This window comes from Mus pahari, chromosome 6 (genome assembly GCF_900095145.1).
Source record: "Mus pahari chromosome 6, PAHARI_EIJ_v1.1, whole genome shotgun sequence".
Classification (NCBI taxonomy): Eukaryota; Metazoa; Chordata; class Mammalia; order Rodentia; family Muridae; genus Mus; species Mus pahari.
Genome location: NC_034595.1, coordinates 41,172,841 through 41,196,339, shown reverse-complemented (window position 1 = coordinate 41,196,339; position 23,499 = coordinate 41,172,841). Strand labels below are relative to the sequence as shown.

The following is a 23,499-nucleotide window of genomic DNA, read 5'->3' as shown; positions in this document are numbered from 1 at the left end:
AGTGTTCCTATGGCTAAAAATTATCCTTTAGAAATAGCATTGAAATCCTCAGAGACACAACATAGAAAATTCCTCAAATTAATAAAGGAAGCAGGGAGTAGGTGGGATTCTAGGAGAGACAGACTGTGAAGTGATAAGTTTTGAAATAGGGAGATGAGAGCTGTCAAGATGCCTTAGCATGGAGACTTGAGAGCGACCTGAGTGCAGCCCCTGGAACCTACATGGTAGAAAGAAAATCACTCCCCAAAGCTGTCCTGACTCTCACATGTGCTCTATGGTGCATGCCTTTCTCCCCCCCCCCAAACAAATTAATCCAGGTAACAAATTGGATAATGTACTAGTGTCTCAGTTACTCTTCTATTGCTGTGATAAAATCATGACCAAAAGCAACTTGGGGAGAAAAGGCTTTATTTCTTGTTACAATTCCATCACTAAGGGGAGTCAAGGCAGAAAGGGAAGAAGAATCCAGGGAAAGTGCTGCATACTGGTTTAGATCTCTACCTTAGACAACTTACCCAGGGATGGACCATCCACAGTGGTGTGGTGGTTCGAATATGCTTGATCCAGGAAGTGGCAAAATTGAGAGGTATGGTCTTCTTGGAGGAAGTGTGTCACTGTGGAGGTGGGCTTTGAGACCCTTCTCCTAGCTGTCTGGAATCCAGTCTTTTCTTGTTTGCTTTCAGAAAAAGATATGGCTCCTCTAGTGCCATGCCTGCCTGGACTCTGCCTTGCTTCCCGCCATAATGATAATGGACTGAACCTCTGAACCTGTAAGCCAGCCCCAATCAAATGCTGTCCCAATATAAGTTACCTTGATCATGGTGTCTCTTCACAGCAATAAAACCTTAACTAAGATATGTGGGTTGGGCCATCCCACATTGATCATCAATCAAGAGAATCTCTTACATACTTGCCTACAGGCCTGTACTATGGAGGCATTTCTCAATTGAAGTTGTTCTCTCTTCCCCAATATTTGGGTTTGTGTCAAGTTGACCAGCACGGTTGGGATTTGCCATAGAATTTAAAAAATTTTTATAAATATCTGAAGTTGACCTTCCTATTACGGCTTCAGCTTCAGAACTCTGATTTTCATAGGGCCTGAGGTCACAGTGGGCAATTACAAATACATCATCACATTCGATGGGAATCTTCACAGACTGCATTATTCCTAACTCAGAGGGGAGCCCGGAAACACTGACACACTTTTCTCTTTTCTTCTCCAGATGAAATTAAGTCAAACTTTTTGATTGTTCGTTTTATGATTTTTCTTAATTCTAGGGGAGGAAAAAAAGAGGAACTGCAGCAAAATACTTAAGAAACCACTGTCTTTTTCAGTTCCTTGTTGAATTCTGTGAACTACGAAACTAAACTGCAGTTCCATCACCATGGCTCTCTGATTTAAACTGTTAACTGACGTGCAGCTCTTTTGTTGGTTGCAGAATTTGTCCATTTGGGCTGTTATAAAAAATTACCTTACATGGGTAAACATAAGCAAAAATGTCTCGCTCATAGTTCTGCTCAAGAGGGAAGTCCAAAAATCAAGGTTCCTTGTGCTTTATAAAATGAGTTTATTTGTTTGTTTGTTTGTTTTCTTCTGCGTCCTTGTCCTAACATAGTTGAAGACGCATGTAAGGTCCTTTGGGGTGTCTAAGGACTTTTGTGACCTAATAACTCAACACTCCTCAATACTATTTCATGAGGAATTAGCTTCCTACATGTGAATTTTGGGAGGATTACATTCTAACTTTAACAGTTCTTAAGACATAAATGCATGTGTCACACTGTTATAAGTGATGTCCAAAGTGGCCTTTACTTCACAGAACCTGGTTTCTCCAAATTATAATGCTGTAAATAGCAGAAAGCAATAAGTAGCTGACAAGATAATTGAATAATATTTATTTATTTATCTATGTATGTATGTATCTATCTATCTATTTATTTATTTATGTCAACTCAAAACCTAAGAACCAGAAGCCTCAGTTTGTTCTTTATGAACACAAGTATATCCTTGTTTCCTTTACCCTTTAGTTTGGCTAAGTTGACAGGATTCAAATAGAAAAAAAAAATAGTCATAGGGCTCTAGCAACACTATGCTACCAACACACTCACTTGGTTAAGGAACAGTCTTTCCCTTATAGGAATGTGTGAATGTAGGGTTTCAGCCATACCAGGGCACCATTATCTTTAAGAAAGTTTTATAACCTTTTTTGAACTTGTTGGTAATTTCATACACACATATGCTGGTTACTGCAATCCCTTCTCACCAATCTCTCCAATCTCCCTTCCATCGCTCTCCAATCTGCCTCTCACCGCTGTTTGCTCAATCCTATAATGTTCTTCCCAACACTGTGGTTTCTTTCCTGCTTTGGGAGCCACTGAGTTTACCCAGGGCCATCTGTGTGACCATGTGTTTAGAGCTATCTACTAGAGCCAGGCTCAAGGAGCTGAAAATAATTGACAGTTGAGTGCTTAATCCTAAACAGAACATTTGTATCACACATCACTATCTCTAAGGCTCAGGGATCATTGGAGAAGAGGGGGCAGAAGCATGAAAGAGCAGGAAGACAGGGAGAAAGTCTGTGAGATGCAGTGTTCTAGACATGGTACAAGGCAGTCATGGTACAGCAGCGATGGCTGCCTGCAATGGACCTACATAACACTGCCCACCAACAGTCAATCATGAATTCATGAAAGGTCAATGGGGCTCTATGCCTCTTCACTGAAATAGTCTCTGGATGGACTCTGGGGTGAAGGATCCGCTGAAATTTCCACCATAATCTTTTGCTGTGAGCTGAATTGTTACTGAGAGGCGGGCAGACCTGCACTGCCTCCGGGCAGACCTGCACTGCCTCCAGAGTTGTAATCACTCTGGCCATCAGACTCACAACCTGCTGAGAAGCTCTGATCTACAGGAACGGTTCTTACTCATTCCTTATCTTCAATGTGTAAGAGTGATAGAAGAAAAAAAGGCTAGTGCTCATTGTACACTGCACAGGACAGCTTTTGATAGCTGTTGTATAAATTTGCCCTTTTCTCTAGCTTGTTGTGCAAAGCGCACCAAACAACACTCCTCAAATAAAAAAAAAAGAGTATTTCTTAAATAATTACCCAAGACCTGATTTATGAGTTTTTAAAAAAGGGACACGAGTAAGGTTTGTGAATTATATGAATTATATTTAGTGAGAGTTTGAAGGTGGAGACTTTCCCTGTACCAAAGAGATAGACAGTCACTATAATGAAGTGTAGGATACATGTAAAGGGACAGTGAGATGATTCAGTGAATAAAGGCTCTCGATTCCATGTCTGACCACTTGAGTTCTGATACGCAGAATCCACATGGTAGGAGAGAACTGAGTTACACAGTTGTTCTCTAACCTCTGCACACTTGCACACACACTAAATAAATGCAAAGTATACACACACACACACACACACAAAATGTATGGATATGTATACATACACAAATTTCATTCTAATAAGCAACCATGAGGCCTCCATCAAGTAGGGTTTTTCTTTTTTTCTTTTAAAATAATGGTTTTAAAATATAATTAAAGAATTAAGAACAGATAGTTTTAAACACCATAGAACATATAGTTTTAAGCATCATAGTTTAAAGAGGAAGAAAATTTATTGCAGGAAATATATTATTCGGTATAAAACTCAATACATTAAGTAACATTGAATTTTTATTGAATAATTAACACATAAGTCTTTTTTTTTTTCTAGATTTTCCAGTTTTTTTTTTTTTTTTTACTGTCTAGTTGGGAGACAGATTACATAGCTTTATGTTGTGCATTATGACAAATTGTCCTTGGGTAACACACTCTATGTGACTTGAAAATACCAAGGGTGGACGATTTACTTTGGGCTTGCCTAACAAGGTTCTATGGAACCAGTGATTCCAGCTGGAAATGGAAGAATGACTGAAATATGAATAAGCAGAAATTTCATAGACTTGCAGACTTATTAAATAAGTACAAACAGTACTTCTGTATTAGTTACTGTGCAAATACAGCCACATGCCAATGAATAATGAAATAGACAATTCTAACAGTGTAACAATAGAATAAAGTGCTTGAGAGGACAGAGGATGTGCTGTCAGATAGTGAGTGGGTTGGATCAAGGGAAAGGTACCGGAGGTGTCAAAATCTGAACTGAGCAAGAGAATGGAGAATGTTACGCTTAATGTCAGTTGTCAACTCTAGATGAGATCTAGAGTCACCCAGGAGATGAACTCTGGGCCTGCCTGTTTAGGATTATATTGATTAGGTTTTCTAAAGGGGGAACACTCAACTTGAGTAGACCCAATATGGGTGGCACCATTCCCTATACTGGGATCCTGGACTGTATAAAAATGATAATGTGGGCTGGTGAGATGGCTCAGTGGGTAAGAGCACCCGACTGCTCTTCCAAAGGTGCAGAGTTCAAATCCCAGCAACCACATGGTGGCTCACAGCCATCTGTAACAAGATCTGACGCCCTCTTCTGGAGTGTCTGAAGACAGCTACAGTGTACTTACATATAATAAATAAAGAAAGAAAGAAAGAAAGAAAGAAAGAAAGATTGTTTTTAAAAAAAAAATGATAATGTGAGCTGAGCACAAGCAGTCACCATTTTCCACTTCTTCGTTGTAGATGCAAGGTGAGCAGCTGCCTCAAGCCCTGGACTGCACTCTTGAACTGTGAAGCAAAATAAACCCATACTTCCTTAAGTTGCTTTTATCAAGGTATTTTATCACAGCAACAAAGGTGTTTTATACACACTAAGGCAAGAACAAAAACAAAAAAACTAAGAAAGGATTTTATTCCAGATTAAGTCAAAGAAATTAAGACAATAAAGAATTTTAATGGAGACCAAGAAGTACAGGTCCATGGTAGTGTTAGCCTGGCATGCACAAGGCTTTGGGTTTGATATGTAGCACCACACATACACATATTGAAAGGGAGAAATGAAGCATATTTATGTGCTGACATAACCTAATAAAAAGCAAAAAAAAAAAAAAAAAAAAAGTTAAAATGAAAGTACAATGGACCTGACCCTAGAAGCATTGCAGGTGTGGCTGTTGTGTATGTATGAATCAGTAGGTGGCAGAGAGGAGAGGCTATGTCTACGCTCAGTGTTCTTACCTACTGTGAAGGTTTGAATTTGCTAGGCCCAGGGAGTGGCAGATTAGAAGGCATGGCCTTGTTGGAGTGTGTCACTGTGGGTGTGGGCTATAAGACCTCATCCTAATTTTTGGGAGCATCCCCAAGAACATCCAAACACTCCTGGGAATCAAGGTGGGAGAGCTCACACTCAATACACCAGCACAGGAGATTATGCCCCCCCCCCAATTAATGCTGGGGCCACTGGTGATCCCGTGTCCCCAAGCCTAGCAGATGTTGACTCCCTTCTTCAACCCAGCTCCTCTGGTATCTTTCCATCTCTTCTCCAGTCTTGATCAGGCCTGGGGAACATTCTGGGTGTGGTGCTAGTTGCCCATAACCACTGACCCATTTCCATCAACAAAAGTCATGGACCCAGTTCAATCTGCAGCAGTTGAACACACATCAGACGCAGCTCCAGAGATAAGACTCAGCCCTAGCCAAAGCTCCAGTACTCTGCCACCTTCATAGAGCCAGCAGCAGCTCAAGCTCCCTCAAAGCTGCAGCTTTGAAGATCCATGTAGACTGAAATACTTGTACTCCACAACTAGATCTGGGCTCAAGGCCTCTACAGATTTGACATTCCCCTAGATACTGTGTTGTTTACCAAATCTGTTGTTCCTGACTCTGCCCAACCCTACTTACCATGAGGCTATTTCTGGGAACCCTTTGGTTCCTCTTTGTTTATTGTATACTTTACTTTGGTAAATTTTATTAATTAAAGGCATGTGCAGTTAAACTCAAAAAAATAAAATAAAAAATACCACTTCTTCGCTGCCTAGAATTCAGTCTTCCACTAGCAGCCTTCAGATGAAGATGTAGAACTCTAAGCTCTGCCTGCACCATGCCTGCTTGCCTAGATGTTGCCATGTTCCCACCTTGATGATGATGGACTGAACCTCTGAACCTGTAAGCCAGCCCAATTAAATGTTGTCCTTTATAAGACTTGTCTTAGTCATGGTGTCTGTTCATAGCAGTAAGTCTAACAAAGCCACCTGTCAACTTCTGAATTGGTAACCTAACATAAACGGAAAAAAAAGCAAGCTCAAGTTCACCACCAATCCAATGCCAGGAGGCCCCCTGGACAAGAGTGAAGGGAGCTAGCCTGAGGACCACTAGTCTGGCACTGTGCAGGCCCTGACAGGCTCACAAGGAGGGGAGCATGCTAGAGACTAGAAGAACCCCACCTGGGACCATGGGCCCCAGGCTGGAGTGCCCCAAACTGATAATCCACAAGGTGCCCAGGCAAGGAGAGAGCTCAAGACAACTCAGACAGGGAGCTAGCCTGAGATGACCAGCTTTTTGCTGTCTGCAGCATTGGATGGGCCAGCTGGCACAGGGGAGGAGAGCTTGTCCTGGTAGTGTGGGTGTGGGAGGGCTGATGGACTGACCAGCTGAGATACCTTTCAGGCCCAGATCCATGGCTTTGAGTTGGTGCACCCTAACATGTACCCCATAGATGAACTGCTAGAATGAAGGGGCTGGTCCTACAGATCCAACACTACAGGATCTCCATGACACAGGGCAACTACAGGACATATGAAGAGTCCCAGTGAAGTTCCAGTATTGCTAGTGTAGCAGAAGCCAGAGGGCCTTGTACCAGACCAGCAACTCAATGCCACCAACATTGGCAAGCCAAGAGTATACTGTAGGACACACCATGAGACCCTCACTACAGCTTCTGTTGGCAGGGGAGGCTGCAAGGGTGGAGGGCGGGCATGAGGGGAGGGGAGATGAGTGGATTGGTGTGCATGTGAAATTCAACCAATTAGAACCAATAAAAATTTGTAAAAAAAAAAAAAAAAAGTTGGACCAAGTGATGCCCTTTACTAGGTCTGAGGTCTGGAATCTGTGTAAAGAACAACCAGACAAATGGTTTAGGTAGTGGTTCTCAAAGTGGAGTTTAGTTTCTATACAAACAGCAATAGCCAAGACCCAACACAAATGCAGAAGTATAATCTGGTCATCTGAGAAGTCCGCAAACTGCTGTTTATTGAAACACTACTCGGAACAGGTACATTATGGAATCAGCCCACACGTCTATCAACACATGAATGGATAAGAATGTGGAAAGGATACACGATGAGATTTCATCTTGTCAGGAAGACGGACAGAACGGATAGCATCAGGTTGAGCCAGACTCAGTGATTATATGCATGTTTCATCATAATGAAGGATTAAGGAAAAGGGAAAGAAGCCTGCACATGATGCTAAAAAGGCCACTGAAGAAAATCATTCTCCTTGTTGAAGAGAGCAGCATTTTCTAAAGGCAATGAGACAGATGTCCACCCCGCAGTGACTAAGGGGAAAGAACGGTTTACACTGCAGTGAGTAAAAACAACCTAAAGCCCTGGACAGGCCTCCCGGAGTCTCCATGGACAGCTAACCGCCAGAGCTGGAAGCACTGTAACCCGGAAGTTCCAATTGCATTTATCCAGGGCCTCGACGTTAATGCGGGAGCAAATAGTTCATTTATTGCTTACAGTCAACAGCTTATTATCTTTAAGTCAATTTCAGACACAGGCACGCTCACTTTACAGACCTTTTACAGGTGCTGTATGGCACCTGTAACAACAGTAATTTGAAAAATAGAAAGTTAGGCTTCTACTTTCTTTCTTCTTTTAAACAAAAGAAAACATTGCCAACTAATTATGTGTCAATTCTCGATACACTGAGATGAGTCACACTGGCTCCCAGGCTGACTTTTTGGTACACTCTAGCATTAAGCACCAGCCTTGGCTTTCTCAGTTACAGCATCTTAGCTGTGTGGTGACCCAGGATCTTTCTTAGCAAAGATTTAGTAAGCTCCTCACACAGCACTTTCCTTTACTTCTTTATTTGGGGAAGGGGGTTATTTGGCTTATATATCTTGAATCACATACACAGCGCATTTATATGACTGTTGTCTTCACTTCAACACCAAAAGAGTTTCAAAGTTCTCTAAGTCCATTTGAATTTTTACAGCTTTATTATTTGATTATACTTAAAAGTAGAGAAAAAGATTAATCATTTCTTTGTGAGGAAACATGATTTCTACTTGATTGCTCCATAACCTAAGAATATTGAAAACACGGCACACCTAATTTTTCTTTTGATATTCAGATAGTTTTGATTATTTTACTATGACAGGTAATATTCTTCTTTACACATGATTCTTTGAATGAATATCTCATAACTTCTTCAAGAGAAACTCTTAGAATACCAGGTGTCGGAAACATGGTGCCAGTTGATAATCACACAGTCCCATCTCGAGCTCGTATTGGTTCCTTAGCAGTGTAGGGAAGTGGATGTTTTCCCCACTGTTCCTTGCTGTCAGTTTAATAGGGAAAGTGAGACAGATCTACTCTCCAGCTTTGTTTGGCCGGCTGTCTGCTTTCCTTCTGGGTCCTGGAGAAGTCGGGATCTTGGTTGATTCGCTGACAGTGTCTTTCTTTCCAGGCAAAGGCATGAAGGCTGCGGATCTTTCCCATTTTTGTTTAAGCAAAATCCCCCAAAGACTATAAGTAGAAAGTCTTCTTGTGTCAGCCATGCTGTTTTAATGTCTCGGTGGTAAAACGGAAAACTGGGCCATGTTCTGAAAGGAAGAAAGTGAGCAGAGATGACAGGGGCTACAAGCAGCGGACAGCATAACCACCCCAGCACTTCTCTGAAAAGTAACAATAGCAGCAGCAGCAGCAGCAACAACAGACTTAAACAGAACAATAGAATCCTTGAGACACTGAGGATTATAGGAAGGACTCAAGGGGACACATATTTATTAAAACTTTTCAGATACTTCCCACATTAATCAAAATTTAAAAAACAAAAACAAGCCACTAATCAGGGCAGGCGAAATGGCTCATGGGTTAAAGGTACTTGCCACCAAGCCTGACACCTGGGCTCAATTACTGGGACCCAAATGGTGGAAAGAGAATCAAATCGTACAAACTGCCCTCTAACTTTCACACACTCACCATGGCACATATGTGACAAACACACACACACACACACACACACACACGAGAAATTAAAACTGTAGCTAAGGAAAACCACTAACCATATGTGGGACCTTAGGAGCAACTCTGATTTCTTGTTTGTCCTTCCCTTCTGTGACAACTGTGGTTAGCTATGCTCATCTCAGGGGACTGCTGTGAGAATCACACATGTTCCCCCAGTCTCCCGGCTTAATTATCGTCTATTCGACCTCTACCCCTTATCTTGTATCACTGTAAAGTCACTGAAGTTTTAATGTGTCTCAACCAGCAACACAATGGGATCTTCACCATTGGGGGAGGGGCTCTTTGGGTATTGTCCTACATTTTTGTTTCTGGAGACAAGATCTCACTATGTCACCCCAGCTGACCTGAAATTCACTCTGTAGACCAGACTGAATGACCCTGAACTCACAGAGATCTACCTTCCTCTGTCTCTCAACTGCTGGCATTAAAGGCATGAACTGCCACACCCCACAGCTGGGTACTGTTCTAACTCAGAGCTTGACACAGTGGGCTGATTGGTGTTCATGGAATGAATTAGTGAGTGAACATATGATACACATTTCGGAATATACATTTTCATGCCTAGATGATTCAGAATAAAAATTATTAGTTCCATGTTCCTTACTATTCCAGAGCGGAGGTCACGGTACTCGTTTGTCTTTATAAAAGATAATTCTTCAACCTTCAATTCTTCATTAGAAATCTGATGAATGCTGCATTAAATACCCCACTTTAAAGTGAGTATTTACATGACCACACAACATCAGCTTCAAAGGGATCACCGATTTGTACCGTCTCAGCATGTCTTTTAAGGAACTGACTTGGAACGTGAAACTCTGGTGAGCACAAGGCTCGATCATCATAGCCTGTGAGTCTGAAACTGATTTGAAGAGGTCACAGTGAGTCATGGTTCCAGCAAACGAACTTCTGAGTGCTCTGAGCGCAGATGTTTGAAATTGCTTTGTTCAAACCACAGTTTTGTCATTGGTGGAGTCTTACCTCCTGTCCCCCCCCCCCCCGAACGCCCACTTCCCCCTAGAACTAGAATAATCACAAGGTCCTTTGGCACCTTCACTGCAGCAGAAAACCCTTCATGGGAGGAAAATTATACACTCATTAAGTAAACATTTATCTCCTAGGTATTCAGTGCAGAAACCAGTGGGGGTGTCTCCTCTCAGGGAAGACATCATATTACATCGTTCCTGACCTTCCCAGTCTACAGGCTGAGACCCATGGTCACAGTGGTGGGCTGCACAGCTCACCAGAGTGATTCTCGACTTTTGGGTGGCTCTACGTTGGGCTCTACTGTGGCATTCCGTGCTAGACAGAAAACACTATTAATCATTTACTACTTTACAATGGCTTCACTACCTAAACTTGTGGCTCACTCCTGTGGGAGGTGCTAATTCAGGTAGGGGTAGCTTCTATCAATCTGTGCCACCCTCTCAGTGACTGTCAAAGGATCCAGGAGCACAGAAAAGCTCTAGGACACCCGGAGGAACTTTCTCTTTAGGTACAAGAAAAGGTAAAGTGGAATGAGAGTGTGGCTCCGTACTCACCCCAGTTAATCAAGTCACAAAATGGCCATTAAAAGTGGCGCTCTCTAAGCTTGCAATTTAAACTGTATCCTTAGAACAGACACTCGAGTATCTACCAATCTGCAACTTGTCATTTACCTATCACTAGAAATTGTCTTAATTTTATGTAATATTGGCCTAAAAGAGATATTTCCCTCCACTTTGTCACTGATATATTGATGTCCTGGCTATAAAGGCCTGTCTACAGCCTGCACCAATCTGTCAAAGAGAAAACAGCTGAGTACAAGAGAAGCACACAGGAAACTCATCAGCCCTTCTGAACCATGATGTAAGGACAACTCCAGGATGATGTAAAGAATCTGGGGCACAAGATAACAAAAAAGCTTGTCGGGGAAAAAAAGAAGTGCCGGCCTGCATAAAATGCACAAGGAGATGGACCAAATTGAAAGTGAAAGACAGACAGACTTGTAGTTAAAAGCCATAAAAACAAGTCTGCTTACAGACGTGAGGACGCTTACCTTTAGGTTACGGAGCGTTTCTGACCATTCCATCGACCCTATCTGAGGTATACTGGTGAGGAGTAAACTCTTGGCTTTATTGGCATTTTCTTTCATGGTCTTTAAAACCCCATCCACTGACACCTGGAGAGAGAGAAGAACACAGAATTTTACTAGCATAAACTGCTTTTCACAGAACATGTACCCGTGTCCCTGCCTTGCTCTGGTGTGAGATGTCTGTCTCCCTTCTAAATTCATCTTAAGGAATTTCATTCTCTCTGACTGAGGGTGTCTGGAAGCTGGGCTATCAGAAGTTGATTAATTAGGTCAGGCTGGCACTGCTGTTAGGAACAGGGTCTGGTATTGGTTTGAATGAGAATGGCCCCATAGGCTTATCTGTTTTGGATGTTTGGTCCCCAGTTGGTGGAACTGTTTGGGAAGGGTTAGGAGATGTAACCTTGCTGGAGGTGTGCCACTGGGGAAGGGATTGAGGCCACTCTACTGCTCCAGCACCACGCCTACCTGCCTGCTCCTGTCTGCCCTGCCCTTTGAACTGTGAGCCTCCAGTAAACTCCTTCTTCTATAAGGTGTCTTGGTCATGGTTTTTAATCACAGCAATTTAAAAGTAACTAAGACACGAATTATATGTCATGTGAGGTTTGGTGACGATTTGACTGAAATGGGTTCTCACCAGACATATAGCCAGTCAGTCTTGATCTTAGAGTTTTCAATCCCTTGAACAAGGCCTTCTTTTTGGTCTAGAAGCTACTTTTAGTGGGATTTTTCTCATAGCTGCCTGAACAGATGAAAACAAACCTGTGCTGTAAGTCTGTTTACTCCAAATTTAATCCCCTGAGCCCACACACTGCTCTTCATCTTAGGGGAAAGGCCTTGAAGCAGCCCAGTGTTATTTCTGAAAAGCCCAAGAAAATACCACAGCTGTCAACCAGCAGTGGCCGCCGATGCCACTGCCACCACTTTCCCTGGTTCATAGAAAAGTGAATTCCAGTTTGATTTGCTATACTGGATAACTAAACAGGAGCTAAATATTCTAAAAGCATCTTTTAAGAAAAAAAAAGTAGAAGTGATATTTTTATGACTCATAGTAAATGGACTGGTGGTTAATACCATAAATTACACCCAAGAGCCTAAAGAAATGAACAAATCAAGACAAACCACCTGAGAACAAAAATCCCAACTCTGTGTTCCAGTCACAAATCACCATTATGATGCTTAATTTCCCTTCTGTATCTACATCCAGCATCCAATACATAAGACAGAGGGAGACACATGGTAAGATGAAGCTGGTAGGAACCTAGAGTGTGGGCGACTCATCAGGTTTGTCCCCTTTCCCTGTGCCTCCTTTATGTGAAGCAGTCCCTTACTCCTCACTGTGTAGCACAAGCTGCATAGCGCAAGTTGCTTTCAAACTCATGATTCTCTTGCTTCTGCCCCTCAAGTACTGCTCGCTGTTTGAGCGTGTGCCAACTGTACTTGACATCTTAAGTTCCTGTACAAGACAAATTACTTCTAGGACTGGGGATATAGCTCAGTGGCAGTATGCTTGCCCAGCATAAACTGGGTGCTAAACTGGATCTTCAGAAACTGGTGTATGTATTTTGTGTGTGTGTGTGTGCATGCACACGGGAATCACTTAAAACATGTATGGTATTTATGATATTTAACTAGGAACTAGAAATTTGCTTGAGCACATTAAGTAATTATAACATAATTATGACCTAATTACTTGGCTACCTTCTGCAATGCTTCTGGATTAAAATTATGGAGGTACAGATGAAACATGACTGGGCATGGAGTCGGCTCAGATGTACTCAATGTTATTATCTACCTTTGTGTATGAATGAACTGGATCATGGGGGAAAGCTGACCATCAGGCCCAGATCTTTGCCCTCCTTTATCCTGCTTAGAGGACAGCTAAGATCCAAGGACACCATGATTACGTCTTTGTGTCTCCTCACCCACATGGCTTCCACAAACACCAAGACACGGTGAGGAAGTCGGAGCGCCACAGGGGCAGAAGCTCGGCTACCGTGCGGCACGCATGCAAAGGTGCGCTTTAAGCATGCAGGCGATTATGGCGGCCAGAGACTCACCTTACTTATTTTTACTCATGTCCATATTCTTTCCCTGTTGACTCTGAACTAACTGTTTTTGTTGTTGAGTTCCACTCACAATGCCCTTCCTATTGACCCCAAGACTCACAGCAACAACTCAACCCTCACTTCCAGGTCGAGCTCAAACTTCCAAGGTTCGCTCCTTTGCACACCCACTCAGTGGAGTTACGGGTGAGAGCGAGCCCAGGACTCAGCACTCTCGAAACCACCTGCTGTGGTCTGACTCTTGCCTGCCCCCCACAGGCTTGTGATTGGAACACTCCTTCCCCACCAGGCAGTGACATTTTGGGAGACTGTTGATTCTTTTTAAGAGGCAGGCTGTAGTTGACAAAAGGCCCGCTGGGGTGGACTTTGGAATGTTATACCCAGGCCTGGAGTTCTGACCGCTTCCTGTCACCTACTCCAGCACAGTGTGAACAGTCCTACCTCTCTTTCATGACTTGGAGCTGCAACGTACACCACAGGCTCATGTTTGAGTGCTTGTTCTTCAGCCAGTGGAACCTTTAGGGCAGTGGTTCTCAATCTTCCTAATGCTGTGACACGTTAGTACACAGTTCCTTGTGTTGTGGAGACGCCAACCATAAAATTAACTCTGTTGCTACTTCCTAACTGTAATTTGTTACCACTATGAATTGTAATGCAAACATCTGTGTTTTCAATGATCTTAGGCAACCTCTGTGAAAGGGTCATTTGAACCCCCAAAGGGGCTGTAACCCACAGATTAGAACCAGTACTATGAGGCTGGGTTTGATGGTTGCTGCAGTAACTGGGACAATGGCCTTGGAAGGTTACTTCCCCATTCTTGTGCAGTCTAGTTCTCCTTGCTTCCTGGGTGTGACCCCGGAGCTGCCCAGGTGGCTTTCCCACAGTCTGTTCTGTCTGGTGTTTTGGTTAAAATGGCAAACACACACACACACACACACACACACACACACACACACACAGCAGAGAGTCATTCCTCTGCTCCATGCCCTGGCTTTATTTCAGAGAAAACAAAGTAGGAAACCGAGATGAGTTTAGGCCACGCTAGAACCTTGCCCTGTCAGGCTGTAATTTATTTAAAGCACAATGACACGAATGGCCCTTTGAGCGGATGCCATGTTTACGCGAGTCTTTCTTGTGGCATGTGGCATCACTTGTCTTTATGCCTTCCCACGGACAGAAGTGAGCCATCTACTTGCCAGCACCCACGTGGCATTAAGAGTCTACCTCCTCTGTAGAGGGGGCATCTAGCTGTCTAGCTTGAGACTGAGTAGAAAATCTGACAGGAAGCAATGTGCTGCCAGGAAGTGACAGGAGATAATGTTTCCCATTAATTGAAAACAGCTTCTCTAGATGATGAAGCTGGGAGGAGCTCTTAAGCTGCCAGGCCAGATACAGTCAGCCTCAAAACTCTCCTATAAGTAAAAACACAGCAACACCCTACTACCAGCTGTAGTGAGAATAAAGCAATAAAGTGTTTGCGAAAACCGATGGACCAGGATTCATTTGTGTTACAAGAACACATGGGTGGACAGATGACATGCCTAGGTGATGCTGTGTTATGTTTAACTGGATGGTGAAACAGGCACTGGGACAGTGGCCTCAGTATGATGAACAGGATAGGGCCTCCGGTTTCTTACTAGGCTTTCCTTCTCCATGAAAATTAACATAAGTAGCAACAGCACAAGGAAACCACACACAAAATACATCTTTCTCTTTAAAGGCAGACCCAGGGCTCAATGATTCTCAGAACATCTCCATGCCTACGATGTAGTGCCTGCACTGTTGATGCTCAGATAAGCACTCCCTGATCCTCTGTGGAAGATCTTATATGCCAATAGGAACTACAGAAAATGTCTAACAAAGCCTACCGAACACCTAAAAGCAACGCACAAAGGCCCCGAGACAAATCCAAAGGAAAGCGATGAGACATTCTCTTGATGGCTGATGCCCACACCTCACGTGATCAGGAGGGATTCCCACTTACTGCTTCTTCATGCTCCTTCCAACAATCATAATCGGTTGCCATGGCAATGCTTGCATAACAAATTCCAGCCTCCTTAGCAAGCACCACCTCTGGAACAGTGGTCATGTTGACAACATCCGCGCCCCAAGTACGGAATATAAGGCTTTCTGCCCGGGAGCTGAAACGAGGCCCCTCAATTGTGACTATCGTCCCCTTTGAATGGCACCGAAGTCCAAGCTTCTTAGCAGTTTCTATGAGGACCTGGAAAAGGAAGGGCACAAATGACACGGACAGTCCAAGATTTGATCTTTCTACTTTAGCAAACTAATCACCTAGACTAGACCTTGCGGTCGTATCCTCAGAGAAGGATACGATCACTGAGAGAGGCCATCACACCCTGCACTCACGCATTCAGGTCTACTGCAGGCACAGCTCTTCGCTTTTGGAGAAAACGCACCAGACTCTGGTCATTTATATACTTGAATTCCATTCACTGTCTAGAGCTTAGGAAGGCTGTTCCAGGCGCTTCAATCTGGATTGAGGTCTCAGGTCTTGACCGATCTCACTCGCTCAACTAAGGTTATCACTTGTCATGCACAGATTGAAGGTCTGGCCCAGTGTCATTTCCCAGAGCGCAGCTGTCCTTCAGTCACAGGTCTGCTCTTTTTTTTTTTTTTGCTGCCCCTCTAAAGACATATGGTGAAATAAGAATGGCTTTCATGATTTTTTTTTTTTTTGTTTTGTTTTTCTGTCCAGGGATCAACTTATCTGGGCTTCCTGACTGCAAGGCTTTTAGAAACATTAGTGGCATCAGAAACAGTTCTGGGACTGGAGAGATGGCTCAGCAGGTGAAACGATTCTGCTTAAAATAACTAATAATGTAGATATTCTTAGCCATGGGAAACGACTTACCGTGAAACCAATGCTTTTCAAAACCAAAGCTGAGGGACGAAGAGGGGGTTACCTACTCAGCCAACTGACAAACCTGCCGATCGCGTGCCAAGCTCTCCTGATATACCTGTAAGGGAGACCACTAACCTCTCTTGTTTTGGGACAAAACGGTTCAGCCATGGGGATGTGGCACACTCCTCTGGCACTGCAATGGCTCCCATCATAGAAGGTCTGAGGCCTTAGGGATGTCCTAGGAAGATAAAGGGGTGAGGTGTTTACTACTGTTAAAGCACTGTCTCTGTCCTCTGGAGTATCCGATAGCTGTGGATAAGTGCAGGTAACTGTCACAGAACACCTTCAAGTTTGAACTGGATTCTTCTAGCTCTGGGCTGACTGTAACATGCTCCTAACCTGGAATGAACGTGTACCCATTGAGACTGTTAAGTCAGGACCTCAGGGAGGGTAGGTAATGACCAAGTCAAAGTCAATCTGAAACATTGCATCATGACGTACATGGAAGAGTTGGCTCAGTGTGCCATTTCCCGGACTCACACTAGTTCCCCCAAACTGTACTAGACTCTTTATTTGTTAGCTTTCTCATAATTGCACATTGTACAAATTGATTCAGACTATACCCAGGTCTCCCTAAAATCTAAAAAAAAAAAAAACCAAACAAACCAACAGAAAAAACCTAAACCCAACTTTTTAAACAATTACTTTGTTTCAGGTCCATAGAGAGTCCTTACCCACATTTGACTGCGATGTCTTTAAAATAACTACTGCCTCAATCCTAGTCAGTCTGTAAGTCAGCCAGATTGCCCTGCTCCACTGCCTCTGGTTCAGCTTGGTTCCACCTGCTTTGACTAGTTCTCACGTTTTTGATTTCAAGTTGTTTTGTTTTCTGCTTTTCTAAATTCTGTTTTGGGAATCCATAAAAGACAGGCTAAAATGAACTCACTGTCAGTTCGCTCAACTTCTCCTTGGAAACTTTCAGAAAAAAACACTACCGACTACTTTTTGGTATGTATTGATTTTTTTTTTTTTCTAACTACTGAGTAACTCAGGGAAAACCCCGAACCTCACCTTTTCCTGCTGAGGGGAGATGAGGCAAGGATGGGACACAGGGAAACTGAAAGCAGAGAATCTGGTGCCTTTTTCCAGAAGTTGGGAGTGGCAGGACGGAAAAGACTTTTTTGCTGGTTCCATTTACACAGCTGGCATAATTTGGAACTGTTCCAAATTAACTATTCCTTGGGCTGGGTCAAACCTAGTGACGCTACTTGGCATCAAAGTCATTTCTCTTTGAGAGGAAGAAGTCCCACTGCTGTGGAGGGAAACAGGCTCTACGATTCTCAACTCTTTTTCACACGCCTCAAGGAGAAGTCAGAGCTTACTCCACGGCATCCAGCTGAGGTTGAAGAATGGCACACATCAGCTCTAGCCTACATCAACAGGGTTTTCCCTGGAAGACTGACCAACTACAGAATGCCTTGTTATCACCTCCAGAGGTGCCTGGTTTTAGTTTTGAGGATGAGTCAAGTTGTAACAATGTCCCCACTTGCAACTAAGATTATAAAGCAAGGACACTGAAACTTCCAGTAGCTACGGCAACAGGCGGTCATGCAGGAACACCCATCTTCACAACATATTCACTGCTTCTCTGTCTCTCTACTTCTCTGCCTGTGGCAAACACACCACATCTTGCTATGTTACCCGATACTTGTTGACTGGTCTTAATTCTTTCCTTCAAATAGAACAGTTCACATTTTTCTTTCTTTTTTGTTCTTCAAGACAGGGTTTCTCTGTGTACCCTTGACTGTCCTGGAACTCACTCTATACACCAGGCTGGCCTTGAACTCAAGAGCTGAAAGTTAAGGGGTGTGCCACCACAGCCCCGCTTACATTTTTCTTACTGAATGAAAGTATCTAATTACAAGTTACATAGTTATAGCAAATTCTGTATATTTTTCATTCTCTTATTTTTCTAATAACACATAGTACTCACTGGGCCTGGAGCCATATGACTTTGAAGGAAGAGACAGTAGAGAGTGTCTCAATATTGGGGTGAAGCCAGCACAGGATCTATGATGAGGTGAAGTCAGAGACGTGAGATAGATGTCCCCTCCCTGCTGTGGTTTGGCAAGGGCCTTGTGTAAACAGGCCAGATTCTAAGAAGAGGCTTGGACGAGTTTAGAAGCATAGTTGCTTGGATTGCTTAGCCTTTCTCTCGCTGCTTATCAGCTTTGTAGCTTATACTTACTTTTTAAAGGTTTGTTGTAGAGTGTTGCATAGGGGGCCTTCTCCTGAGGGATTCTGCTGGGATTTGAACTCAAGACATTTAGAAGAGCAGTCAGTGTTCTTACCGACTGAGCCATCTGGCCAGCCCCTGGTATGTTGTTTCTTAAGTAGATACCTTTGAATTAGCTTGAAAGTGTAAGTCAATGCTGTCCCGTGAAGAAATGTGAAGCTAAAAATGTACTGGAGAGAAACACTTATTCTCCAAGAAACAAAACCATCACAACTTCTGAGGTAGTTTCCAAATGCGGCCTCTGTCCCCAGCAAACCCTGGCATAAGTGTGCAAGAGTTTGTCAATTGCCTGCAAGGCGACATGGCTTTGCTCACGAGGATGGTTTCTGGGGAAGAGATTCTCCCAGTTCATTAGGATCATTTCAATCTCAGGAGTATTCCCAATTGTTTAACAACTATAACAATAACAACAACAAACCAACAGAAAAAAAGAACGAATGAATGAACGAACTTAATGGATGTTTAAACCTCTGTGATGAGACTGTTCAATGACGAGGGCTTCATTATTCCTCCTTATAGTCTGTTAATGAGATCTTGCTAACAGTACACTAGGCAACATAAGAACAAACATTTTTTTATTCTTGGGAGTGTTAAAAGTACTTGTTGATTACAGAAGACCCGAGTTTGGTTCCTAGCACCCACATGGTAGCTCATAACCATCTACAACTCTAGTTCCAAGAGATTCAACACATTCTTCTGACCGCTGAGGGCACCAGACATGCACAGATGCAGTGCACACACATACACACAGGCAAAGTTCATACCCATAAAATACAATAAGTGATTCTTTAAAAAATAATCTTCAAAAAAAGAAAAAAAAAACAATACAAAATTAACCATCACAGAAATCTTAACTCTGACGGGAGTAGCAGGAACAAATCTGACCTATTCCCTTAAGGGTTAGGATTTCAATGCAAAATCCGACGGTCATAAAAGACTTCAGACTTCATCAATGAAGCCTTTGCTCAAGGCTCTGAAAAAGACAGGCCTAGAATCTCAGTCTGTACATTTGTAAAAAGGGACAATAACATTTACTAATGCTGTTATTGGTTCCCAAGTGTTCCGACTTGTTCCAGGTCGATGTTTAAGTGATTTTATCTGTTTACCCAGGAAACAATAACCACACATAGATATATTACATGCAGGAAAAAGCACCACTGTGTGCTTTATGCTTAGGATTGTAAACTGTAAATGGGAAAGAGTTGGCTGGAAAGGCTTTTTTCCACCAGTGGGTCAGATGACCTTTTTAAAATGTCCACTTCAACCAGCAATATTTTTTTGTTTTTTGCTTTTCAAGACAGGGTTTCTTTGTATAGCCCTGGCTGTCCTGGAACTCACTTTGTAGACCAGGCTGGCCTTGAACTCAGAAATCTGCCTGCCTCTGCCTCCCGAGTGTTGGGATTAAAGGCGTGCGCCAACCATGCCCGGCTCAAACAGCAATAGTTATATTTAAGAAATTGCCAGTTCCTAAGAGTGGAATGTGACATTTTCTTTCACTCCTGAATTATTCACAGATAACTTTGTCTTCCTGTGTATCACATCATAATCACTCACAGTCATCTGGAAAAAGAGAAACAAGCAAATGTTCAGGGCTTTCTAAATATGAACTTATGTAAGAAACCATTCCTAGAAAAGTGGCAAGAGTTAATGAAGCACATATCCACAAGTTGGAACAATTCACACCAAATTACAGGAAGGGCTGAGTAAATCTATGAGAATAGCTAATCAGAACATCATTTCTGCTGGTTTAACTTCTGCTTTCCAAAGCCTGGAGGATAGCCCCTAGACATCGCATGTGGCTGGTTCATGTCTTATTTACAGGAAGCTACAGAAAGCAGCTAAAAGGCTGTCAGGAGAAAAGGGGGAGAACTGTCCAGAATGCCTGCAGGGAGAGAAGGTGGGATCCAGCATGCACACATAACAAGATGTTGTTATGGAGACTCAGAGACAGAAGAGGGACAGGTGGCTCCAGCAAGGCTCACTGGTGAGCAGTGTTACAAATGAGTAAGTGCCAGAAGACAGTTACAAAATCCGAGCCATCTCACTGGGGTGGGAGAGCGGGAGCTGAGGGGACAGGCTCGAATCACCTGAGTTTGGGTCCACTTGCTAGTATGTAACAGTATCTCAGTACCTAGGTCTTCTCACGGAGTGCCTGCCATTAACTGACCATGGCACTCAGCTCCACAGCTCAGTTGTTACAACAGGGATGTGGTCAGACTGTGAAGAGCTCTAACGAAACTAGATTCCAGAGCAGACTCTAAGGACAAACTACTTCTTGGGGGTTGCTGACTTTGCTAGATATGAAAGGAGAACTAGTACACAAGTTATGGATGGAAGGGAGGGCAGAGGCACGTAGTGAGTGTATACCCAATAGTATCTGCTTCTTTATAACACCGAAAATGACATTCTCAGCAGAGTGAGGAGACACACAAGAAGCCGTAGGAACAGGATGGACCTGTCCTGTCCACACTTGCCTCTCAGAGGGGTGGGACAGAGCAAAGGCCCCTGGGAAACTCTGCATCATGGGTCTCCGTGCCTTCCCTTCCTGTTTTAGACAGGGTGCTGTCACTATGTAACCTGGGTATCCAGAACTATCCTCAAACAATGTCCCTACCGTGGACTTCTCAAGGGTGAGGTCCCAGGTGCAAGTCTTCACACTCAGGAGTCCGTTTCTAATCGTTAGAATCTAGTGGACACACTCGAGATGAAAGGAGACCTCTGTGGACACCAGAGCATAGCCCTGCAAGACCTCAACCTTAAACGATGACATCACCGGGGAAGCCCAAGGCAGGGCTGTCTCTAGGAGGGTGAAATAAATAGGCATCATCTATCAGACCATGTATTTACTTCGGGACTTTCCTGATGAGTCAGAGCAAGAGCAAACCCAGGCCTCTCCTATTCTTCCTGCAAGAGGACAAGCTGGGGTGGGGGTGGGGGTGGGGGACCAAAAACCAAAAACCAAAAGCCAAAAAGCTGGAGAAGGAGCCCATCAGAGCCCAAATACCCGCAGAACTCTTACACTAACAGATAAGGATACTGAAGGGTGGGCATGTTTGACCTGGTATTTTGAGTCACAGAAGTTACTGTTTCTATGAATTTTGTTTTAAGCTTAAAATAAAGGCTTACACCCACAGTTTCTCCACGTATCCTTTCTTCCCGCCCCATCAACGACTTCAGTGACACAGCAAATACTGATGGCACAGGAAGAAAGGACACATGGAGAAATTGCTGGAAGTCCCTGTCCCTGGGCCCTCAACCTCTTGAATGGGATGACTGTAGTGCATTTCTTCTACCCAGACAACAGGATCTGAAATAGTATCTGTACTGGCTGGTTTTGTGTGTCAACTTGACATAAGTTAGAGTCATCAGAGAGGAAGCTGCCTCAGTCGAGAAAATGCATCCATGAGATCCAGCTGTAGAGCAATTTCTCAATTTCTCCCCTCAATAACTGAGGGGAAGGCCCAGTCCGTGCTAGGTGGGCTGGTGGTGATCCTGGGTTCTAAAAAGAACAGAAGACTGAGCAAGCCATGAACAACAAGCAAGTAAGCAGCACCCCTCCGTGACCCTGCGTCAGCTTCTGCCTCCAGTTTCCAGCCCTACTTGAATTCTTGTCCCAATCGCCTCCAAAGATGAATTATGACCTGGATGTGTAATCTAAATAAACCTTTTCCTCCACAACCTTTTGGTCATGGTGTTTAACAGAAAAGGGAGGGTCCAAGTGCACCCAGAAATTTAGGAAGAGACAGTAGAGTGTCTCAACATTGGGGTGAAGCCAGCAGAGTCCCCCAGGAGAAGGCCCCCTATGCAACACTCTACAACGAACCTTTAAAAAGTAAGTATAAGCTACAAAGCTGATAAGCAACGAGAGAAAGGCTAAGCAATCCAAGCAACTATGCTTCTAAACTCGTCCAAGCCTCTTCTTAGAATCTGGCCTGTTTACGCAAGGCCCTGGCCAAGCCACAGCAGGGAGGGGACATCTATCTCACGTCTCTGACTTCATGAGGCACCTCATCATAGATCCTGTGCGGTTGAGAGGCCACTGCACCTTCAAAGATATTTGTAAAAAGAACTGTTAGCATTTGGTGAGGAAGTAACTGTAGACCCCTTAGCGAGCAACTGGGGGTCCATACACTTGCTGCTTTAACTGTAAGTGGCAAAGTGACACTGAAGATCAGAAGATACTGGGATCAAAGCACATAAAAAAAAAAATTCAAGGAAGAAACACCATCTAAAAGTCCATCTGGAGCCCTAAGAACAGCTAAGCTATCTTTATCCACATAGCAAAGCGAGAGTCAGGAGGGAAGTTACATCGACTCCTGTGTGTCAGCTGCCCACCCCCCACAGGTGGCAGGATGAAAGAGAAATGTCCCTACCCACAGGAATGTAAAGCACATAGGACCTTGCTACATAGGAACTGGCAAGGCCTCCTCCTGTAAGCGGCCAGGCGTGACCTGTGAAAATGGTTCCTTATTCTCTTGACGCAGAAAATTCCACAAAGTCATGCAAATCAAGTGTTTCCAACCTTTGTGTTCAGTTTAAGAACATCTGAGAAATTGCCCAGGACAGCAAGGGTATGCATAGCCTCATAGCTGCAAATCCACCAAGTAGCTGAGGGAAGTCACTTTAAAGAAGCAATGTGTGCCATTCCAGAAAGAGTGCTAAATTTTCGCTGCACATGCTTTAAAATGCGGAAGGTAATGCTGAACTTCCGGTTTCAATGTAGATTGTCAGGTTATTGAACATATCCAGGTGAACAAGGAACCTAAGATGCACCCACGAACCTACAGAGCTCATGGCCTGATTAACCCATACATGAGCACCCCCGCCACATTGAGATGATCCTCACTGTGAAGGAACAGATAGTTCCAAAGCTAGAAGAGGAGGTTGTATAGAAGAAAAAGATCTCCCAGAAGAAACTGAAGAAACAAAAACTCACGGCATAAAATAAATGCAGATAATGATCAAAAAAAAAAAAAAAAAAAAAAAAACCAACCCAAACTGAACCAAACCAAAAAAAAAACCCAAAAAAAAAGAGCTGGCACGATTGAGTGAGCTCAGACC

The 23,499-nt window shown here is 43.5% G+C and overlaps 1 protein-coding gene and 1 non-coding gene across 2 annotated transcripts in view; one reads left to right on the top strand and one right to left on the bottom strand.

Moving 5' to 3' along the window:
* Window positions 1–5,031: 5,031 nt before the first annotated feature.
* Window positions 5,032–5,159, top strand: LOC115064335. Its single transcript, XR_003844169.1, has one exon. It is a non-coding gene; the product is annotated as a small nucleolar RNA SNORA17 (small nucleolar RNA).
* A 1,943-nt stretch (window positions 5,160–7,102) lies between these two features.
* The window catches only part of Mtap (methylthioadenosine phosphorylase), a 48,844-nt gene continuing 32,447 nt past the window's right edge, over window positions 7,103–23,499 (bottom strand). The window contains exons 7-10 of the mRNA XM_021200196.2: window positions 16,278–16,380; window positions 15,261–15,500; window positions 11,178–11,300; window positions 7,103–8,718 (exon numbers count right to left, since the gene is read on the bottom strand). Coding sequence (XP_021055855.2) covers window positions 8,680–8,718; window positions 11,178–11,300; window positions 15,261–15,500; window positions 16,278–16,380 — 505 coding nt within the window. The 3' untranslated portion in view covers window positions 7,103–8,679. The remainder of the gene's footprint in view (window positions 8,719–11,177; window positions 11,301–15,260; window positions 15,501–16,277; window positions 16,381–23,499) is intronic.